At 45.0% G+C, this 22429-nt stretch overlaps 2 protein-coding genes across 2 annotated transcripts in view; one reads left to right on the top strand and one right to left on the bottom strand.

The window, feature by feature from the left end:
* Nucleotides 1–439: 439 nt before the first annotated feature.
* On the top strand, nt 440–19887 carry lig3 (ligase III, DNA, ATP-dependent). The gene is made up of 21 exons (XM_030437045.1): nt 440–560; nt 2296–2825; nt 3017–3145; nt 4299–4517; nt 4601–4752; nt 5636–5802; nt 6242–6319; nt 6395–6563; nt 8704–8859; nt 10179–10310; nt 10402–10481; nt 10689–10776; nt 10917–10994; nt 11087–11210; nt 11983–12125; nt 12221–12295; nt 17157–17303; nt 17445–17595; nt 18354–18433; nt 18584–18664; nt 19073–19887. Exons 2-21 carry the CDS (start codon nt 2324–2326, stop codon nt 19304–19306), a joined length of 2985 nt encoding a protein of 994 aa, XP_030292905.1. The 5' UTR covers nt 440–560; nt 2296–2323; the 3' UTR covers nt 19307–19887.
* rad51d (RAD51 paralog D) overlaps nt 17992–22429 on the bottom strand; it is a 20997-nt gene continuing 16559 nt past the window's right edge. The window contains exons 10-11 of the mRNA XM_030437052.1: nt 21116–21239; nt 17992–19299 (exon numbers count right to left, since the gene is read on the bottom strand). Of these exons, the coding sequence (XP_030292912.1) occupies nt 21141–21239 (99 nt within the window). The 3' untranslated portion in view covers nt 17992–19299; nt 21116–21140. The remainder of the gene's footprint in view (nt 19300–21115; nt 21240–22429) is intronic.

Here is a 22429-nt window from a genome sequence, read left to right as displayed (position 1 = left end):
TGTATTTATTTTGTCTTCTATTATTGCAGGCCTGTTTTGTGTGTGTGTGTGTGTGTGTGTGTGTGTGTGTGTGTGTGTGTGTGTGTGTGTGTGTGTGTGTGTGTGGTCCTCCGGCTCAGCAGGGGGCGCTGTCTCCACCCTGCTCCCTGTTTAAAGGTCCGCCTCCTCTCTGTGGAGCTGCCCATGCTGGACAAAGTCCTGCGTTAGCTTTAGCTTTAGCTTCGGCTAGTTGCGACTAGTTGCGACAAGCTAGTCAGAAATTACCGGAAACACTTCAAAATAAATTAAAACCCGATCTGAATGTCTAAATGACGACCCTCACGTGGACTGTGTGATGAGGTAACGGTGTGTTTCAGTCTGTCAGGGTTACACACGTGATCCTATTCAGTCTAAATTAAAGTAATACAAGATTATCAGCTGTAAAGCTTTTATTTTGCAGAACCAGACCGGAAGTGTTCAGCGCCGTTGTTTTGACTTGACGGCGGTGAACTGTTGGCTAACAACAATGAGAAGAATAGAAGTGTAAAGCGAGCTGTAATGTTTGACTAAACTTCTACAAGGTACGGCAGCTCAGTGTGTACAGAGATATGAGACACATGTTCACTCATGTTCAGTGGTTGGTGTGTTATATGTTGCTAGCCCGGCTAGCTGTCTGTATCTGTATGCGGAACAGAGGGAGCGGGGCTAAGCTAATCAAGTAGCTAGTTAGCCAAACAATGCCGTCGTGTCAGCCGACTGAAACGTCTCCTGAACGCGGAGCTAACGTTCATGTTAGAAATCACACAGACCGCTGTAGTAACAGAGGATGGAGGTCCCGTCTTTAAACTCAAGTCACGTTGTGTTGAACAGAAGTTTATCTACATTTTGTTAAGTTAGCAGATGTGTATGAGAATAAACACAGTTGGTAGCTAGCAGTGTAGCAGTGGTAGCTAGCAGAGTTCTGTGGTGTTCTGGTCAGTTACAGTTTGATTCACAGGAATCATGTTGTCGGTGTGAAGTCAGTAGACTTTGTTATATTGAGCTGCAGACATTTACCGACAGCTTGAGCCTCTGAGCGAAACATTAGGAAGCTAAAAAACCTCGTACAGTGTGTGTTATTGGTGTAAAACACTATTAATGTTGTATTAATGTTGTATTAATTCAATTTGTCCAGGTCCGTGTGTTCAGATGCTTAATTATCCTCATCGTTTAGCTAATGGAGGAACATATTGCTGGACACTTTGGTTGATAGCACTGTAATGAGGAAACGAGTGAAAGTTTAACTGATATAATCAAAAGTTTTGATTTAAAATAAAGCTCGACTGATATAATAGTGTTATGGACCGGATATCCCAGATATACACACTGATAGATACTTTCATTGTTCCGGGGGAAATGTCGACATTCAATAGTTCATACAAAACACAAATACACACCTTTCATTTCATTTCATTTCATTTCATTTCACCTGTGACTACCTCTCTTTGCACATCCATTTGCACTGTCTACCATTTTGCACCGTTTACTGCAGCTACTGTTCATTATATATATATATATATAATACTTTATATTTTATCTTTTATTCTATTTTTTATTCTATTCTTAAGGTTAGGGTTTTTAATTTTAGTTTAATGTATGTCAAATGTATGTTTTGTATTTTGTATGCTACTGGACCCTTGAATTTCCCTCGGGATAAATAAAGTATCTATCTATCTATCTATCAAGAAAATAACAATGGAAACAGAAACATCAATTTAAGAGTTAAAATAAATGATATATTTCCCAGTTTACATGTTTTGCAGTGACAACTTGAATGTGTCTCAAACACTCAGGATATTTTACGGTTTGACAATAAACTGTGGACCAAAATGACATCACTGCGATGAAACAATGAACCTCACAAAGAATTTGTTTCTGCATCGTGTTCAGTTTTGATATCAGCATCCATCAGGCAGCAGTTACCATTATATCTGTGATAGGCCTATATTGGCCGATACTGTTGGCTGTAATTAAGAATGCAAGTGAATAATTGTCACCATCCTCTAAATCACCATGATCACCACTGAAACGTCTCATTTAGCCCCTTTATTGTGTATACTGGGAGGCGGGGCTCTCATTAAACTACAGACAGCGTTGGAGGGAATAGTTGTGATATGTGGCTCACAGTTAATCAGCATGAATGTTACAGTCAGGAACAAAAGCTGGTGTTGGCCGATCAACCTTTACTCAAGCTGATGGTTCCAGTAGTGTTTGATATTTTACAGTAACCTTTAATAAATCATCTTTTTAACCATTATGTCTCTTTCCTGTCTTCAGGTTTAGACTTTCCCTCCGCCCCAACTGGATGCAGAGACAGATCATCTTTTTTGCTCATAAGACTGGCTGTGCAGGCCTACAAGCTCTCAGAACACCTGTCAGGTGTCAGCAGCTCCTGAAAGTGTGTCGATCCTTTTCAGCTGTTACATTCCACCACTCCTCGTTGGTATTCGATAAGCACAGACTCGTCCAGAGTGCTCCTGCCCAGCCGTCCCTCCATCAGTGTTTCTCCACAGAGCCAGACATGGCAGAGCAGAGGTTCCTGGTGGAGTACGCCAAACGAGGCACTGCAGGCTGTAAGAAATGCAAAGACAAAATCCCGAAGGGCATAGTGCGGATAGGGAAGGTCGTGCCGAACCCTTTCAGCGAGTCAGCAGGAGACATGAAGGAATGGTACCATGTAAAGTGTATCTTTGAGAAGCTGGAGAGAGCCCGAGCCACCACCAAGAAGATCGAGGACATCACAGATCTGGAGGGTTGGGAGGAGCTGCAGGACGAAGACAAGGAGCTCATTAATAAACACGTGTCAGGTACAACAGGGACACACACTGAAAACCAGCTTTACACTGCTCACAAGAATGTCTGACAGAAGAGTTCACTGTCAAATCTTTGCTCGTGTCTTTTGTCAACGAGTGACGTGTATCATGTTTGTTCTTGTTGAAGCTGTTCTTTCACTTTTACAACTTTTCTGTTCTTAATCTGTTTTCTTCTTCTCTTGTAGACCTGATGGCCAAAGTCAATGCCAGTCCAAAGAAGAAGGTGCAGGCCAAGATGAACACCAGCGGTCAGCTGATGGGTCCTCCTGCTGACCCATCTACCAGCGCTCCACGCAAGTTCTCAGGCTTCACTGGTGAGATCCCACATCTCAGGTCCTGTGGTTTCTTATTTAGAGATGCACTGATGATTCTTTCTTTATTCGTGCATCTGTTTTGTTTTATGTACATTATACTTTTCATATGTCAATATTGGATCTACTTTGAGAACTGCTCTCTCACGGGTGGGTGTGATTGTGGGAGGGATAAAAAGATGGAAAAAAGGAAGCCCTCTCTGTTACATAGTACTGTCGTGCTGTTGTCTGTGAAGTGGCTCCCAATAAAGAAAGTTAATAAAAAAAAGAGATGCACTGATGGATCGGCAGGAGACGGGCTCGCCTGGTTGTCATCATGACCAGTTATGACCAGTGATCAGCTGACCAGCGTCAGATTACTTTGATTCTGTGTCGGTCACATTGACACACATGACTCTCCGCTTCAGCAGGTCGGACTTGGAAAACTTGGAAATCAGAATCATCCAGTACCTCTGTTTTTATTGTGTCTTCAGCCAATCACAAGAGAGGAAACATTACTAATATTAAAAACAGTTGTGGAAGCAACAGCTGAGAATTCTCTCATCAAAAGGAACATCTGTGATCAGAACTGCAGACGGTGAGATTCAGATATACAGACGAACATGTAGATCTCAGGTCAGGTTGTGACAGAACGGCAGCAGCATAGAAACATAAATTCACAGAACGTAAACACAGTTTATACCGGTTGATTCCTGTTCTGCACATTCAAATTCCCACACTTACAAATCATTGACACATTCAGGACTGATTCTGTGACGGCACCATCAGCTGATTACATTTAAACACAGACTTTGTTTCCTCCTCCATGAAAATTCAACTATTGATAGACACACTGTCAGTCCTCCGTCTGGACTACAGCAACAAATAGGTTGAGGCCAGGTTATTTTAAGGCATCAGAAATAATCTCATAGACGAGTATAAAGAATGAGAAACAACAAATTTGAATAAGCAGAGAACTGATTAGTATGCAGCCTGAGAGACACATCTAGGACAGGAAGTCTCCTGAGATGGCTGAATGTAGAAATGTGTGTTTTGGAGACAAACTGTGAGGTAACTGTTGTCTTTTTGTACATGTAGTTTTCAGATGTTTCAGAGAAAATGTCAGTACACAAAGTACAGAGTCTGAAATGTATTTTCTTCCTCTCTGTCCTGTCAGCTGCGAAGGCCGGCAGCTCCACCTCCAGCCCCGGACCGTCGTCTTCTCCTGCTAAAGTGAGTCAAGGCAGCGCGCTGTCGGCCCAGCTGTGTGACCCTCAGCACAAGGACTGCCTCTTCAGAGAGTTCAGAAAGCTGTGTGCCACGGTGGCAGAACACAACAGCTACAACACCAAGACGCAGATCATTGAGAAGTTCCTCAGGAAGGGCTCAGCAGGAGGTCGGTCTGTGGGTTTGTTTGTGGACTTCAGCAGATTTCTGCTGCTGGATGTTTGTCTGAAATCTTCTGTTCTTCCATCTCAGATAAGTTCCACGGAGATCTGTACCTGACAGTGAAGCTGCTCCTGCCGGGCGTCGTGAAGAGTGTCTACAACCTCAACGACAAGCAGATCGTTAAACTCTTCAGCCGCACGTTCAGATGCAACCAGGACGACATGGTGCGAGATCTGGAGCAGGTCTGTGATCCACATGTTCACAAACAAGTGCCGAATGTTTATGTCACAACTAAAATTCTTTAAGTGTTATTGATAACGTCAGATTGGCAGGGTTCGTACGGGTGCTTGAAATCCTTGAAAGGGCTTGAATTCCAATGTTGCATTTTCAAGGTCTAAAAAGTGCTTGGATTTTAGTTTAAGTGCTTGAAAGTGCTTGACATTATAACTCTGTGTCTTGGCAAAATTGGGATCAGACTGGATAGTTTGCTCAGTACAAGGAGAAATAAAATCACTGTGTGTGTGTGTGTGTGTGTGTGTGTGTGTATCATCACACATGCAGCCTGGTAGCAATAGAGAAGGATGGCTGAGGAGAAGGTGAATTTGATGCAATTTGGACTGATGAAATGTTCAGTATTAATAAACTTTGATGAATAAGTGAACAGCTTAAAAAAGTTTTTGTCAAAAAAGAAAATGACATGGTGTTCTCAGGTCTCTCCTTGTCTCGGTGCAAGTGTGCCTGAAGAACACCAAGTGGCTTCCCTTTTTTTGGATTAAACTTTGTGTTCTCCTTTAATTTCTAAAGTTTTTGCTTTTATGAAACATCATTGTAGATGTTTACAGCATAATACAATGTACATAATTGTGATAAAAAGTGAAAAAAAAAAAAAAAATCATGAGTATATATATTCCTGTAGATGTGTATTTTACCCCAGCGATAAGGTACTGGAAAAGTTTGAAAATGACCCTTAAAAGTGCTTGAAAAGTGCCTGAATTTCACCTTGAAAAATGTGTACGAACCCTGGATTGGAAATACATTTGTCATCTTCTCCTGACGTGTCCTGAGAATGATCACAGAGAAATGAGATGTCACATATTACACTTCTCACTGTTTGTCTGTGTTCAGGGCGACGTGTCTGAGACGGTGAGGATGTTCTTCGAGGAGAGTAAATCGTTCCCCGCGGCAACCAAGAGCCTCCTCACCATCCAGGAAGTAGACGCCTCCTTAATGCGCCTCGCCCAGCTGACCAAGGAGGACGAGCAGCAGAGTGAGCTGGAGAATATCGCCAAAAAGTGAGACAGTACTTCATCATGTCAGACTAACTGGGCTGGGCACGAACTCAGCACAGATGAAGTTATTCAGTTGTTAAAAACAGGAAACAAACTACAGGGGAATGATTCATTTTTCAAAGGTCACATGATCGGTATGAAAAAGGTAGAAAAGTCAAAGTGTTGAGTTGAACTGGTACGTTACTGGTTTTGGTGTTTCTGTGATTTGTTGACTGTAAAAAACAATAACGACAGAATAATGTTAAATAGTTAAATAGTTAGAAGGTTAAGTTAAATAGAAATAGAAGCAGGTTTATCTTTAGAATAAGAATAAAGATGTCTTGAGGTGAAGCAAGACGTCTATTTAATAATTTTTTAATTTGTTATTATTTTAGTGTCTTTCTGGTCTGAACTGCTGTAATTAGTTTGACCTCGGTGATATCTGCTTGTCTTTTCTTCACAGGTGCACCGGTAACGACCTGAAATGCATCATTCGACTAATTAAACACGACCTGAAAATGAACGCTGGAGCAAAACATGTGTAAGTTTCTTCCTACAAGTTCATAAACACTTTATTTCTTCATACCGAGCTTGAACTTCTCGTTCGTCATCACAGTTTGGACGCTGTGGATCCAAACGCCTACGATGCCTTCAAGGCCTCCCGTAATCTGGGCGATGTGATCGAGCGGGTGTTGAGGAATCAGCAGGACGCGTCGAACGGATCAGGACCGAGGAAGCTGCTCACTGTGGAGGCCTCGCTCATGACCCCCGTCCAGCCCATGTTGGTGTGTACCTCGCCCCTAACTCCATGATTTATTGATTGATTCAGTCTTGATGTGACTGAGCTGAGCTGATGTGTTTGAACCGCAGTGATTTTAGAAACAGTGTGAAAGTATCAGAGGTTTTAAACACTTTCAAAAGGAACTTGTTAAAGTCACTAATCTTAGTTCTGTCATTTAACTTCGAGATGTGCAGCCGTGTGACCTTCCTGACCTCCTGAAATACTTGAGACACGTGTGCATGTATGATAATATTCAGATGTCCTTCAGGGACGACCTTGTTTAATTGCTGATTCATGACACATTATGAATCAAGCAATAATCCGATAATCAGTTTCTGCTTCAGGCTGAGCTAAGTGGATTATCTAAGAGAAGAAAGTGAATAAAACAGAAACAGGTTTTCAATAAAGGACAGTTTAATAACTTTGTTTTCAGGAGCAGAAAGGTCAGAAAGAAGATGTGACCTCGCGACCAGCTGAAGTGATTTAATGGGAAGTTTTTGTCTCCATCTGACTTCTTTATAACGTAACTCAAAGACTTCAAGAACATCTTTAAACTGTTGTCTGCAAGAACAATGATTGAGATAAAACATCTTCCTCTCTGTCAGAAAACCTCTTTTGATAGATCAGACGTCCAGACATTCAGTAGAAACAAAGCAGCACTGAGCCTTTGAGGACTTAATGAGATCTTCAGGGGTCTCACATTATGGAAACCTTCACAACACAGAGACAATAGTATGCTCAAAGTGTCTCCAGCTGACTCTTCATCACAAGAAACCAAACCAGAAGCAGCTGGACCTCACAGATAACTCCTGACTGACTCCCTCTTTACAAATGACAGCATTAACTCAGCATGATATAAAATGTGTTTTCCAAGAAACCTGCAGACCATTAAATTACACCGCAGACTTTAATTTAACAGTATGAAAGTGAAGTGAAATGAAGTGCAGCTGCGTCACACTTTCACAAATAAACTTCCCACAGGATCACACTTTCTTTAGTTCAGGTTGAATTTTTTCCCTTTTAACATCAGTTAGCAGAAGATAACCCGCGGCCTGTCAGGGTTCAGAAGCACCAAACTGACGGCACAGAACCAGAGGTGACGGTGCTGCCTGTTGCCAAAAAGCTGCACTTGAACGCACCACAGCCGACAGCCAACCAGCTCTGACACTCTGCACCTGTGTGACAGGAGGTACCTGTCCACACCAGCAGGTGGCAGCAGTCTGTATTCAGTATTGAAGAAGAGAAACCAGAAGACTGCAGGCACACAGAAGTTGTTCTGATGAATCTCTCACGGTCACTTTAATGGAGAACATGTGATGAGAAGTTGTAAATGTCTCTGTGAGCCTCCAGTTTGTTCAGCGACAGGTTCAAAGCCTTTCACTTTCTACTGGTTCTCTTCTGTGCACTGATTTGCTGAGCTGAACAGCCAATCAGAGAGACTTCTCTCACCGCTGGTTCAACATGCTCAGCCAGCTGAAAAGCTTCCAACAGGGGCTGACGAGCCAGTGATGCAGAACCAGCACAACACCCAGAGTCTCAGGGAATGTCTCTGGATGTCTGACTGCTACGACACTGAGGGGATGAATGAGGTTTTAGATGAACACTGACGTCAACACGTGTCCACCAGAGAACAGTGTGTGTTCTGTATTGTTCTCTCCTCTTATTTAAACCCATTTCTGTTGGTTCTGATGAACCCGACACTGTAATAACTCAACAACATAACTGCTGAGATCTGGCAACACGGCAGCGTCTCTACAACAGAGTCGGATAGATACAGAAACAGCAGACTGATGATCAGACAGGTTGTAAACAAGACAGAAGTTCAGACAGGTTACAGTGTTTAACGCAGCTGAAGCAGGACGCCAGTGTGGTTACCCATAATGCATCAGAGTGTTTGTTTCCAACCTGTCTGACTGCTGGTGCTTCTCATCAGCAGTTCACACTGTGAGCACACTGTTTTATTACTGGTGGGATAATGGACTGATACAAAAAGTAAATGATAAAAAACAGAAATATTATTTTAAGAATATGTGGAAGTTGAATTTGTTTCCACCGGAGCGACTCGAAATGAGCAGTGATGAGACCTGAGACATGGCTCCCTGCTGATGTGGCGCTGGATGATGTGTTTTCTGTTGTCATTCCAGGCGGAGGCGTGTAAATCCGTCGAGTACGCCATGAAGAAGTGTCCCAACGGGATGTACTCTGAGATCAAGTATGATGGAGAGCGAGTGCAGGTCCACAAGAACGGAGACACCTTCAGCTACTTCAGCCGCAGCCTGAAGCCAGTGCTGCCACACAAGGTCTGTCCACACACACACACACACACACACACACACACACACACACACACACACACACACACTGCTCAGGTCTGCCCTGCAGGATCAGGAACTAAAAGACATTTTGTCAGTGTGAAACTGAAACATTCCCACAGTGACTCTCGCTCAGCTTGAGGTCGAGAGCTTTACACATGCAGGATGAAGAATCCTCGTCATGTTCATCAGCTCTCTGAGCCACCAGAGGCTGCTGCTGGGTTCTGTTCACATCTACAGAGAAGTTTAACTCCACACAGCTTCAGAACAACAACAGACACACAGAGTTACACGTTTCTCACGTCTCTCACAACTCTGCAGACTTGGCGATGATAAAGTCTCTGTGAGCTTCTTCTGTCACTCGCTGTTGTTACATGAACAATGTCTCTTCAGTTCAGTGGAAATCATTCTGATGAGAGTTTCATCTGAACTATTTACATTGAAACTAACTGAGTTAGATGATGAGGTGTGTGTGAGAAATGAGTCACAAGTTCTGCTGTCTGAAAACATCCTTCATCCGACTGAAATGTTCCTTTTAGCTGTTTGTGTGTGATGTGAAGTGGAATCAGATTATAAATGAGACGAATGCACCTGCAGGATTCAACATGTTGGAGTGAGAGTGTGAGAATGATCGAGGCACCAACACACAAACTGATTCTCAAAGTGGACCTTTTTTACTAAATCAGTAATCTAAAGTTTTGAAGTGTTGTCACCTCAGGTTGCCCGACGTGAGACCAACATGCACAGAAACACGTTCTTATTCCAACCAGAGAGAAACGATCTCATTAAACTGACTTCACTCGTCAGGTGATCAGAGGTTCACACTGAAGCTCTTCTGGTGGGGCCGTCTCTCTGGATTGAGGTTTTCACATGAGGCAGCTTTATTTCGATCATTAGTGAGATATTAAAGTCAGTGTAAATGAAGTTAATGATGATGACACCAGCGTTGTTAAGGTTCCCTCCTGGGACCGGTTCTGTGTTTCCTGCCGCTGGCTGCAGACATGTTGCCCTGAACATGCCGCCCATCAGCCTAATGATGGTGACGACCCTCAGCCACTGTAATTAGCTCATTTATGTTAATGGGGAGGTTAGCATTCAGCGGGCTGAGAGTGGAGCCTCATTACAGTGGTCCAAGCTCCTAATGTTTCTGCTGTGATGGATGATAAACCTGCAGAACGGTTCAGATGAAGGTGGACAGTAGAAAGACAAACAGTGTGTGATGTACGTCAGGTGGAGAATGATGCACTTTATCATTTAGAGGTAGTTTAACAGCCTGACGCTGTCCTCACTGCGTCTGTTTGTTTCAGGTGGCTCACTTCAAAGAGTTCATCCCTCAGGCGTTTCCTGGAGGACACAGCATGATACTGGATGCTGAAGTCCTCCTCATTGACACCAACACCAGTAAACCTCTGCCCTTTGGGACTCTGGGTGTCCACAAGGTGAGGACCGCACAGACGGACTGAAGCTTTGTTCACATGAAGTATGAAGTGTCTCTCTTCTGACCCGGCTGTCGTCACACTGTCTCCTCAGAAAGCCGCCTTCCAGGATGCCAAAGTGTGTCTCTTTGTCTTCGACTGTATCTACTTCAACGGTGTGAGCCTCATGGAGAGGTGACGTGTTTCATTACTTTTCAAAAACATTTCTTGTCGCGTGTTTTTGCGGAACAACAAAGGTCGTCTCCTGCTGCTCGGGGCTCCATATAGAACTCTGTCATGTACAAACATTTTGAGCATCAGGTTTAGTTTCCATTAATAACTCCAGACATTAAATAATAGAACCTGGCTAATATTTTCCCATCATGCCGTTCTGCCCTGCAGGCCTCTGCATGAACGCAGGAAGTTCCTCCACGACAACATGGTCGAAGTCCCCAACAGGATCCTGTTCTCAGAGATGAAGCACGTCACTGTGAGCACAACTCTGAAGTCAGCTGCCTGCCTGATGTGTTCATGTGTTTACAGCTGGTTATAACCTGTGTGTGTGTGTGTGTGTGTGTGTGTGTGTGTGTGTGTGTGTGTGTGTGTGTGTGTGTGTGTGTGTGTGTGTAGAGGGCAGGAGATCTGGCTGATATGATCACTCGGGTCATCAGAGAGGGACTAGAAGGTCTGGTGCTGAAAGACATAAAGGTAAGCTGCTTTTAACTGCAATGGAAACAGACTGTGTGTGTGTGTGAACATGATGTTGAAGCTGTGTGTGTGTGTGTGTGTGTGTGTTTCAGGGCAGCTATGAGCCGGGGAAGCGTCACTGGCTGAAGGTGAAGAAGGACTATCTGAACGAGGGTGCGATGGCCGACACAGCTGACCTGGTGGTGCTGGGAGCGTTCTATGGAAAAGGCTCCAACGGTCTGTGAACACAAACATTATCTACAGTATGTTTTATATATTATAACATGTGTTCTGTCCTGTAGGCAGCAGCTGCTCAGTGGTTCTGCTCAGTGGTTCTGCTTCTGTCAGACGAGCAGGATGACGTCAGGAAACTAAGAATGTTTCACTGATTTTAGCAAAACTGACACTTTATGTGTTTTGGTGATTTTATGAAAATACACTTTATTAATCAATGCAACCAGGTTCTGATCCAAGAGCTCTGAAGCACAACATAATCTTCAATAGTTACACATTCAGTTTGGACATGATTAAATTAACAATAATAATGTAACTCTGAGGTTTTTAAGCCTCAACAATGTCTGACTGAGTTAAAGAAACAGATTTTGGTTTAACTGAGTTGTTATGAAATGACTTAATAACACAACTGTTAACAGACTGACAGCACAGAATGTAGCGTGGCAGCACACAGAACAGAACCATGAGGAGAGGAAGTGTTGAAGATGAGGTGTGGAGGCTGGTTAATGAGCAGAACCGAACAGAAACAGAACAAATGAAAAAACAGGTGGAACAGTAAAAAGCACAGCTGATGAAGACCAGAAACAACAAATCACATGAAACACTTGTCAGAACAGAAAGCAGAGCAGCAGAACGGGCCTGATCGGACCGGAACGAGTGGATGACAGAGGCGTTAAACAGTGAAGTGGTGTTGATCAGAACCTGTGGACCATCTCCTGGGTCTCCACAGGCAGAACTTCTGTCCTGATGCTGAGTGTGCTCTTCCACCCACCAGGGGGCATCATGTCCAGCTTCCTGATGGGCTGTTACGACCCGGACTCTAAGAAGTGGTGCACGGTCACCAAGTGCTCCGGAGGCTACGATGACGCCATGTTGGCCCGGCTCCAGAAAGAGCTGGACATGATCAAGATCAGCAAGGTCAGAGAAGATCCACTCACAGGCTGCAGGGGAAACATGGCGCCGTGTGATGACATCATCACATTAATCTGTGTGTGTGTGTGTGTGTGTTGCAGGACCCGAGCAAAATCCCAGGCTGGTTCAAAATCATCAAGAACTATTATCCAGATTTCATCATCCGCAACCCCGAGGTGAGTCTGTGGTCATCAGAGAGTCTGTGGTCATCAGAGCGTCTGTGGTCATCAGAGCGTCTGTGGTCATCAGAGAGTCTGTGGTCATCAGAGAGTCTGTGGTCATCAGAGCGTCTGTGGTCATCAGAGCGTCTGTGGTCATCAGAGAGTCTGTGGTCATCAGAGCGTCTGTGGTCATCAGAGCGTCTGTGGTCATCAGAGAGCCTGTGGTCATCAGAGCGTCTGTGACCAGAGCGTCTGTGGTCATCAGAGCGTCTGTGGTCATCAGAGAGTCTGTGGTCATCAGAGAGTCTGTGGTCATCAGAGCGTCTGTGACCAGAGCGTCTGTGGTCATCAGAGTGTCTGTGGTCATCAGAGCGTCTGTGGTCATCAGAGCGTCTGTGGTCATCAGAGAGTCTGTGGTCATCAGAGTGTCTGTGACCAGAGCGTCTGTGGTCATCAGAGTGTCTGTGGTCATCAGAGTGTCTGTGGTCATCAGAGCGTCTGTGGTCATCAGAGTGTCTGTGACCAGAGCGTCTGTGGTCATCAGAGTGTCTGTGGTCATCAGAGCGTCTGTGGTCATCAGAGTGTCTGTGGTCATCAGAGTGTCTGTGGTCATCAGAGCGTCTGTGGTCATCAGAGAGTCTGTGGTCATCAGAGCGTCTGTTATCAGAGAGTCTGTGGTCATCAGAGAGTCTGTGGTCATCAGAGCGTCTGTGGTCATCAGAGAGTCTGTCATCAGAGAGCCTGTGGTCATCAGAGTGTCTGTGGTCATCAGAGAGTCTGTCATCAGAGCGTCTGTGGTCATCAGAGCGTCTGTGGTCATCAGAGCGTCTGTCATCAGAGAGTCTGTGGTCATCAGAGAGTCTGTGGTCATCAGAGAGTCTGTGGTCATCAGAGCGTCTGTGGTCATCAGAGCGTCTGTGGTCATCAGAGATTCTGTGGTCATCAGAGCGTCTGTGGTCATCAGAGAGTCTGTGGTCATCAGAGTGTCTGTGGTCATCAGAGCGTCTGTCATCAGAGAGTCTGTGGTCATCAGAGAGTCTGTGGTCATCAGAGCGTCTGTCATCAGAGTGTCTGTGGTCATCAGAGAGTCTGTGGTCATCAGAGAGTCTGCGGTCATCAGAGCGTCTGTGACCAGAGAGTCTGTGGTCATCAGAGAGTCTGTGGTCATCAGAGCGTCTGTGGTCATCAGAGAGCCTGTGGTCATCAGAGTGTCTGTGGTCATCAGAGTGTCTGTGGTCATCAGAGCGTCTGTGGTCATCAGAGAGTCTGTGGTCATCAGAGCGTCTGTTATCAGAGAGTCTGTGGTCATCAGAGAGTCTGTGGTCATCAGAGCGTCTGTGGTCATCAGAGAGTCTGTCATCAGAGAGCCTGTGGTCATCAGAGTGTCTGTGGTCATCAGAGAGTCTGTCATCAGAGCGTCTGTGGTCATCAGAGCGTCTGTGGTCATCAGAGCGTCTGTCATCAGAGAGTCTGTGGTCATCAGAGAGTCTGTGGTCATCAGAGAGTCTGTGGTCATCAGAGCGTCTGTGGTCATCAGAGCGTCTGTGGTCATCAGAGATTCTGTGGTCATCAGAGCGTCTGTGGTCATCAGAGAGTCTGTGGTCATCAGAGTGTCTGTGGTCATCAGAGCGTCTGTCATCAGAGAGTCTGTGGTCATCAGAGAGTCTGTGGTCATCAGAGCGTCTGTCATCAGAGTGTCTGTGGTCATCAGAGAGTCTGTGGTCATCAGAGAGTCTGCGGTCATCAGAGCGTCTGTGACCAGAGAGTCTGTGGTCATCAGAGAGTCTGTGGTCATCAGAGCGTCTGTGGTCATCAGAGAGCCTGTGGTCATCAGAGTGTCTGTGGTCATCAGAGAGTCTGTGGTCATCAGAGCGTCTGTGGTCATCAGAGCGTCTGTCATCAGAGAGTCTGGTCATCAGAGCGTCTGTGGTCATCAGAGAGTCTGTGGTCATCAGAGAGTCTGTGGTCATCAGAGCGTCTGTGGTCATCAGAGCGTCTGTGGTCATCAGAGCGTCTGTGGTCATCAGAGAGTCTGTGGTCATCAGAGCGTCTGTGGTCATCAGAGCGTCTGTGGTCATCAGAGAGTCTGTGGTCATCAGAGCGTCTGTGGTCATCAGAGCGTCTGTCATCAGAGAGTCTGTGGTCATCAGAGCGTCTGTGGTCATCAGAGCGTCTGTGGTCATCAGAGTGTCTGTGGTCATCAGAGAGTCTGTGGTCATCAGAGCGTCTGTCATCAGAGTGTCTGTGGTCATCAGAGCGTCTGTGGTCATCAGAGCGTCTGTCATCAGAGTGTCTGTGGTCATCAGAGCGTCTGTGGTCATCAGAGCGTCTGTGGTCATCAGAGAGTCTGTGGTCATCAGAGCGTCTGTGGTCATCAGAGAGTCTGTCATCAGAGTGTCTGTGGTCATCAGAGCGTCTGTGGTCATCAGAGAGTCTGTGGTCATCAGAGAGTCTGTGGTCATCAGAGCGTCTGTCATCAGAGAGTCTGTGGTCATCAGAGCGTCTGTGGTCATCAGAGTGTCTGTGACCAGAGCGTCTGTGGTCATCAGAGTGTCTGTGGTCATCAGAGCGTCTGTGGTCATCAGAGTGTCTGTGGTCATCAGAGTGTCTGTGGTCATCAGAGCGTCTGTGGTCATCAGAGAGTCTGTGGTCATCAGAGTGTCTGTGGTCATCAGAGCGTCTGTTATCAGAGAGTCTGTGGTCATCAGAGAGTCTGTGGTCATCAGAGCGTCTGTGGTCATCAGAGAGTCTGTCATCAGAGAGCCTGTGGTCATCAGAGTGTCTGTGGTCATCAGAGAGTCTGTCATCAGAGCGTCTGTGGTCATCAGAGCGTCTGTGGTCATCAGAGCGTCTGTCATCAGAGAGTCTGTGGTCATCAGAGAGTCTGTGGTCATCAGAGATTCTGTGGTCATCAGAGCGTCTGTGGTCATCAGAGAGTCTGTGGTCATCAGAGTGTCTGTGGTCATCAGAGCGTCTGTCATCAGAGAGTCTGTGGTCATCAGAGAGTCTGTGGTCATCAGAGCGTCTGTCATCAGAGTGTCTGTGGTCATCAGAGAGTCTGTGGTCATCAGAGAGTCTGCGGTCATCAGAGCGTCTGTGACCAGAGAGTCTGTGGTCATCAGAGAGTCTGTGGTCATCAGAGCGTCTGTGGTCATCAGAGAGCCTGTGGTCATCAGAGTGTCTGTGGTCATCAGAGAGTCTGTGGTCATCAGAGCGTCTGTGGTCATCAGAGCGTCTGTCATCAGAGAGTCTGGTCATCAGAGCGTCTGTGGTCATCAGAGAGTCTGTGGTTATCAGAGAGTCTGTGGTCATCAGAGCGTCTGTGGTCATCAGAGCGTCTGTGGTCATCAGAGAGTCTGTGGTCATCAGAGCGTCTGTGGTCATCAGAGCGTCTGTGGTCATCAGAGCGTCTGTGGTCATCAGAGCGTCTGTGGTCATCAGAGTGTCTGTGGTCATCAGAGAGTCTGTGGTCATCAGAGCGTCTGTCATCAGAGTGTCTGTGGTCATCAGAGCGTCTGTGGTCATCAGAGCGTCTGTGGTCATCAGAGCGTCTGTGGTCATCAGAGAGTCTGTGGTCATCAGAGCGTCTGTGGTCATCAGAGAGTCTGTCATCAGAGTGTCTGTGGTCATCAGAGCGTCTGTGGTCATCAGAGAGTCTGTGGTCATCAGAGAGTCTGTGGTCATCAGAGCGTCTGTCATCAGAGAGTCTGTGGTCATCAGAGCGTCTGTGGTCATCAGAGAGTCTGTGACCAGAGAGTCTGTGGTCATCAGAGCGTCTGTAGTCATCAGAGAGTCTGTGACCAGAGAGTCTGTAGTCATCAGAGAGTCTGTGACCAGAGTCTGTGGTCATCAGAGCGTCTGTGGTCATCAGAGCGTCTGTGACCAGAGAGTCTGTGGTCATCAGAGCGTCTGTGACCAGAGAGTCTGTGGTCATCAGAGAGTCTGTGGTCATCAGAGAGTCTGTGACCAGAGAGTCTGTAGTCATCAGAGAGTCTGTGGTCATCAGAGCGTCTGTGGTCATCAGAGCGTCTGTGACCAGAGAGTCTGTGGTCATCAGAGAGTCTGTGGTCATCAGAGAGTCTGTGACCAGAGAGTCTGTGGTCATCAGAGAGTCTGTGGTCATCAGAGAGTCTGTGACCAGAGAGTCTGTGGTCATCAGAGCGTCTGTAGTCATCAGAGAGTCTGTGGTCATCAGAGCGTCTGTAGTCATCAGAGCGTCTGTGGTCATCAGAGAGTCTGTGGTCATCAGAGCGTCTGTGGTCATCAGAGCGTCTGTGGTCATCTGTCTGTGGTCATCAGAGCGTCTGACCAGAGTTATTTAAAAAAGTTATTAAATTAGATTTTGAGAGGTCGTATCATCACGAGTATTTGATCTGATTTAATTCATCTTTAATGACTTCAGCCTCATGAGTGGAGCAGTTCTGTGTGACAGTTTGTGAACTTCACTCTTGTAGTCTGGTGGCTTCATGCTGCTCCGACCTGTTGACTCTGTAGATTCATCTAATAACCATATTTCTATATACAACATACGTCTGCACAGAACCACTTACAGTACAGACTACATACCTTTTATATTAAGTGTAGTGCTGGAATAATAAAACATCATCTCTAGTCAACACTCAGTGTGCTGCTGTATAAATGAGGTGAGGAGATAAAAGCAGCCGTGTGAACTTGAACTCCTCTCAGACGTGTTGACACGTGTTGACTCTGCGCTGTTTTCTACCTGTGGATTCACTGAGCATGAAAACATCTGATGTGAATGATCCTCTGTAGGAAAATGAAATCCACAAACTTCTTGACTTAATAATCAGACCTTTCCCCATTAAAACATGTCACTGTGTGTAAAGTGTTGGTACATTTATCTGATCTGCTGCAGAACGCTCCTGTGTGGGAGATCACCGGGGCAGAGTTCTCTAAATCAGAGATGCACACCGCCGACGGCATCTCCATCCGTTTCCCCCGCATGACCAGAGTCCGTGATGACAAGGACTGGAAGACCGCCACCAACCTGCACCAGCTCAAAGTACGAAATGCTCGAGCTGTAGTCTGACAGTTTACTGCTATTGATCCTTTCAGACTTCTTCCAGAAATAGAAATAGTCTGATGAATTGTTTTAAAGAAGCACGAGTTTGTCTGAACGTCATGTTGTGGTTCCTGTGTTCAGGAGCTGTTCCGCATCTCGAAGGAGAACTGTGACTTTAAGGTGACCGCTGGACCGTCGACGTCCGGAGACGACAAAGGTTCATCAGGAGGAGACAGCGGAGGAAACTCTCCTCCAGCACCGTCTCCTGGAAGAGCTCCGGCCAAGAAGACCAGTGAGTACAAACCCACCTGTGACCCGAGTGTCAGCAGGACCGAGGCTGTGGCACCAGAGATGAAATGATTTGAAGCTACAGGCTTGTAAAAGTCTGACTGTCACCACATGTTTACAGGTTTAACTAGTTCAGACTCAGAATGATTCAGTTCACTGAACAGAGAAACCAGCAGCCAAAGTTCCATCTGAGGCTGAAACCAGCAACTCTTTTAACAGAAACATTAATCACACATAAATTATTTACATGGTTGTTGATGAAGTTTCTGAATAAAACATTTTCCCTCATTCTTCATGAACTGTTGAAACTTTGAGCTCAGAAACATTCATATTATTATCTGCTGCTATTAAAACATTAATCATTTGTTACGCTAGAAAATCATATCGGTGAAAGAAAGAATTCTGTGATGCAACACAACAACTTTTAATAACACCATATTAATATTGAGTACTGACATCAGCTCTGACAGATAACAGTGTGACACTACAGGTAGTATACAGGTACGTGGTGTTAACACGGTCCTGTGCAGAGCGACAATCACAACAACAAAAGATGAACAATCAAAGCAAAAGAAATGTGACGTTTCAGTCCAGGTGACTCACCTGTGGACAGCCACTGTAACAGTGCAGGTGTGCTGACCGCTCCACCTCTGGATCATCACTGACTGCTCATGATTTCAGTCTGGGTCATACTGAGCTTTATGGGACCTCAGAGTGATGTCACTGATCCGTCATCAATAACATCACATCTTCACTTCACAGACACCAAAACGCCTCCCAAACCGAAGGCGGTGAAATCTGAGCCTCGTACTCCCGGACCAGACGCTCCCAGCACCAAGAAGGTTTGGATCTATGTACCTAATGCACAGTTCACTGACAGTCAGAACCACATCGATCCGCTCGCAGCTAGAAGTTTATTTCTGAGACTTCAGCTTGTCACACAGGACAGTAAGTTAAAGTTTCTGATGTGAGTGTTCACTGTGTGTTCGCAGGTGAAGAAGAGTGAAAGTGTTCACAGTAACGGACAAACCAAAGCAAAGACGTCTCAGCTGCTGGAGCCGAAGAGCGACAAGGTCAGTCAGCAGCTGTTAGTCCGGTTCTACAAAGTTCTGCTGTTTCCTGAGGACAGAGAGCAGCTCTGACAGCAGCTTCACCTGAACCTCTGTTAATGATCCCGACCCAGTGACTGCAGGTTCATCCTCAGATATTGTTGTGAGCAGTTTGATGTAGGAACTATTTTGTTTGAGGCTCCACAGTGCCGGACGTAAACTCTGATGCTGTGATGCGAAGCTGTGACTTCAGCTAAATCACATCTGGTTTCCTTCTGCTCAGTGACACACAAAGAAAGTAGTTCCTCCATGAAAGTGCTCACAGCGAGCGCTGTGGATTGATCCTGAGTAACTGTCTGTAATCTAAACGTGTTCATCAGTTCCTCCTGTGGTACCAGGTGAGTTCTGCTCTAACGTCCCGTCTCTCTGCAGACTCTGCTGGACATCTTCAGCGGGGTGAAGCTCTTCCTGCCCGTCTCCACGCAGGACTTTGACAAACTGCGGCGGTACTTCGTGGCGTACGACGGAGACCTGGTGGCGGACTACGAGGCCGCCTCGGCCACGCACACGCTGGCCGAACCAGAAGAAGCCAGCCGGGCCCAGAGAGTGACGTCCGGCTGGATCTGGGAGTGTATCAGGAAGAGGCGCGTCGTCCCGCCCTGTTAATGAGAACACAAGTTTACTGCAACACAACTCTAAGTCTACGTCAAGTTTAACTACATGAACAGTAACAATACGTTCAGTCGTTTTCTAATTTATTCCCTCAGTCCTGTTTGTGTCACATGAACCAGCCGAACACGGATCTTTTAGTTTGTGCAGATGTTAATTGGACGACTGTGAACTCTGAGACTGTTTACTGATGAAATGAGCTGTTTGAGTCTGTAGACGTAGTTTTTCTAAGAGAACTTTAACATTAATGTAAATCATGACATGCGTGTTCACAGATCAGTGAGGACTGGATGTTACACAGTGAGTGATCCGTTAAATATCGTTTAGTGAGGAATGAATGACGTCATTGTTTCAGTGGATTTGTGGACGATGCAGTGAGACTTTATTTGATGAGTATTATTTTAACATCCAGCCCTCACAGACGTCTCTGTGCAGACCTGGACATGAATATGCAGCAGGATCGGGATCAGAGTGTTGACATTATTTTTACTGCCTGAGTGAAACGTTTTGTGAGGTATTAAAGCCGAGATGTGTCTTCCATCAGGAGGAAACAGACCCTGATAAACACAATAACTCTGTCTGATTGACGCTCTTTATTTCTACCAAGTGTTGTTTGAGCTGCAGCTTCTCTCACCAGGTGCTTAAAGCTTTTTACTGCAGCCGAGCGGCTTTTAAGGATAATTCACATTTGCCTTTCTTACTTCAGCTCTGAGGTGATTTCATTTAAGCTCTGAAAGGCAAAATCCACACGAGTCTCTGATCTGTTGTCACAGACGCAGCAGAGGTTGAAAAAACATTTTTAAGGACGGGCCTGCCAGTGTTCTGATCCAAATGGGTCATTTCATACCAACTCGACACCAACACCAGGACCTCCCAGGTCACGTCAACAATGCAAAATGAGTTAAGACCGCACTCTTTAAATACTTCTGGATACTTTTTTTTAACAGCGCTAGTTAATGTTTAATATTGATCAGAAAAACATGAAATGTGCAGTTTCAGGTGCACAGTATTGATCCTACCGTCTCACCAGTCAGTCCAAATCCTTCATCAGCACCACACAGACTCATCTGGTCAACACACTGACAACTTTAATGTTTCATCTAAACTGTGTTGTTACGTTTATCAGGAGAAAGACATTCAAGTTACAGACATTTTGTCAGAATAAACTAATCATGTGATTTTCTCAACAGATATAAAATATCTTGAGATTTTGCCAGGAGAGAAACATAAAGTGTGAGATCAAAACTTTTTCTGGCAAAATCTCCCTTGATGATGTTGATGAAGGATCTCAGTCAGCCACCGAGTGAGACGTGAAACTACGACACAGCAGTCAGAACCACAGAACCACAGGACTTCAGTTCTGACAGAATCTCACATGATTTTTTTATTTATGTGAAAAACAGTTTTTTTGCTCAGCTTTTTTTTTCTCCTAACAAAATCTTTTTTTTCTGAAGTGAGATCAAGAATTACAAAGTCGTGCAACATTTCGTCAGGAGAAAAAGATTTTCTGCCACCAGAAAATAAACTGATAAACACAGAAGAGAAAACTTCAGACTCCACGTCTTCTTCTCTGATGTAAATTTAAACTCAATCCAGTGAAAAATAAAATGACGACGTTTATCTAAAAAATAAAGACTTTTCTTAAAGCGAGTCTGTTCTGATCCTGGTGAGTTCTGAAGGTCACATTAATGATCCGCGTTGATTTGGAAGAAGTTTAGTGATCATTTAATATTTGCAGAGGGAAGAAGAAACGGGACTTTACAGACACACAGCTTGTTGTGGTTCTGGTCCAGAGTGGTCGGGTACCTTTGATCAGCCGTCACAGTTCTGCTCAGCAGGAGTCGGTCTCGTCCAGTTTTCTCTTCCCTGACGGTCCTTCAGCAGAGCGACTCCACCAGCACAGGTCCAGTTCTGCTCTGATGTGACAGGGCTGCAGAGTGGAGCACACGGTTCTGTTCAGTCCAAAGTACACCAGAAGTCTTCAGAGGTATAAAACATTCAGTCTGTGATGTGCTTTGTTTTTTACGGCTCAAACAGAATTCATGTTTAATTAAAGTTATTCATGAGGAGAAACCAACAAACAACAACAATGCTGACGAGGAGAACCCAACAGAACCGAACCGTCTGTTCTGCTGCAGCCGAGTTCATTATACAACTTTAAAATCACTAAACGACAGTCGTATAAATAATTAGGGGTGTGCCAAAATATCGCTACTACGATATATCGCGATATTTCGTCTTGAGGTACGTTATCGATACACTGGAGCCAAATATCAAAATTTAAAAATGTAAATAAAAATAAAAAAAAATATATATTTTTTTTTTTGGCCCACCACCACCACCACCCCTCTGAGGAGGACAGCTTTATCTTTATTCAAACATAGGTATACAACCAAATAAAATAAAAAAAAATGGTGTAAGTAGCTCTGAAACCCACACATATAGATATTTAATGATAGTTGTAGTCAGTGTGTGTGTTAAGAAGAGACACTGTGCAATATACTCTGTGTTTACTTGGCTGTCATTCATGTGAAATTGATTGACAATGTTTTGTAATTCCTGTGAAATGGATTCAGTGCAGTCAATAAATTCGGAATTTCTTCAGTGACACAGATATCGTGATGTATCGTGATATTATCGTTATCGTGGGCAAAATATTGTGATATGAACTGAGGTGAGAGAAGACGGCACACGTTTTATCTCAAGTCAGCGTTTCATTCTTGTTCTCAGACGTGTTCTCGCTCAGAACCACCCACAGGTTCTACTCATCAAGTTCTGTTCAGTCTGCAGCACTTCACTCATCAGTCTGCAACTGAAGAAAATTATAAAATGCTTGTGTCCAGATTTTATCAACATTTTTTGGTGCATCTTTTTCCTGCGACTGAAATCCATCAGTGGACTTGAGAGGAGAATACTGGACCTTCATTCAGATAATCCTGAATACATTCTAACAGTGCTGTTTAATAAACTCATCAGGTGTTAATTATGTCATAATGAACTAGAACTGTTGACGATGGAGGTGAGTGAAACTTCACGAGCAGATGACCTCACAGGTGGATAAGTGATGTCATCGCTCTCCACAGGTAGAACATAACAAGGAAACTTGTCTGAAGCGTTTAG

This window comes from Sparus aurata, chromosome 13, assembly GCF_900880675.1.
Source record: "Sparus aurata chromosome 13, fSpaAur1.1, whole genome shotgun sequence".
Taxonomy (NCBI): Eukaryota; Metazoa; Chordata; class Actinopteri; order Spariformes; family Sparidae; genus Sparus; species Sparus aurata.
This window is presented reverse-complemented; position numbering and strand designations above follow the sequence as displayed.

Coding starts and splice junctions, on each gene's coding strand:
- lig3 (XM_030437045.1), top strand. CDS start 2,324: ATGCAGAGACAGATCATCTTTTTTGCTCATAAGACTGGCTGTGCAGGC. Junction 5,803..6,241: donor CTGGAGAATATCGCCAAAAA/GTGAGACAGTAC, acceptor TTTTCTTCACAG/GTGCACCGGTAACGACCTGA. Junction 10,482..10,688: donor GGTGTGAGCCTCATGGAGAG/GTGACGTGTTTC, acceptor TCTGCCCTGCAG/GCCTCTGCATGAACGCAGGA.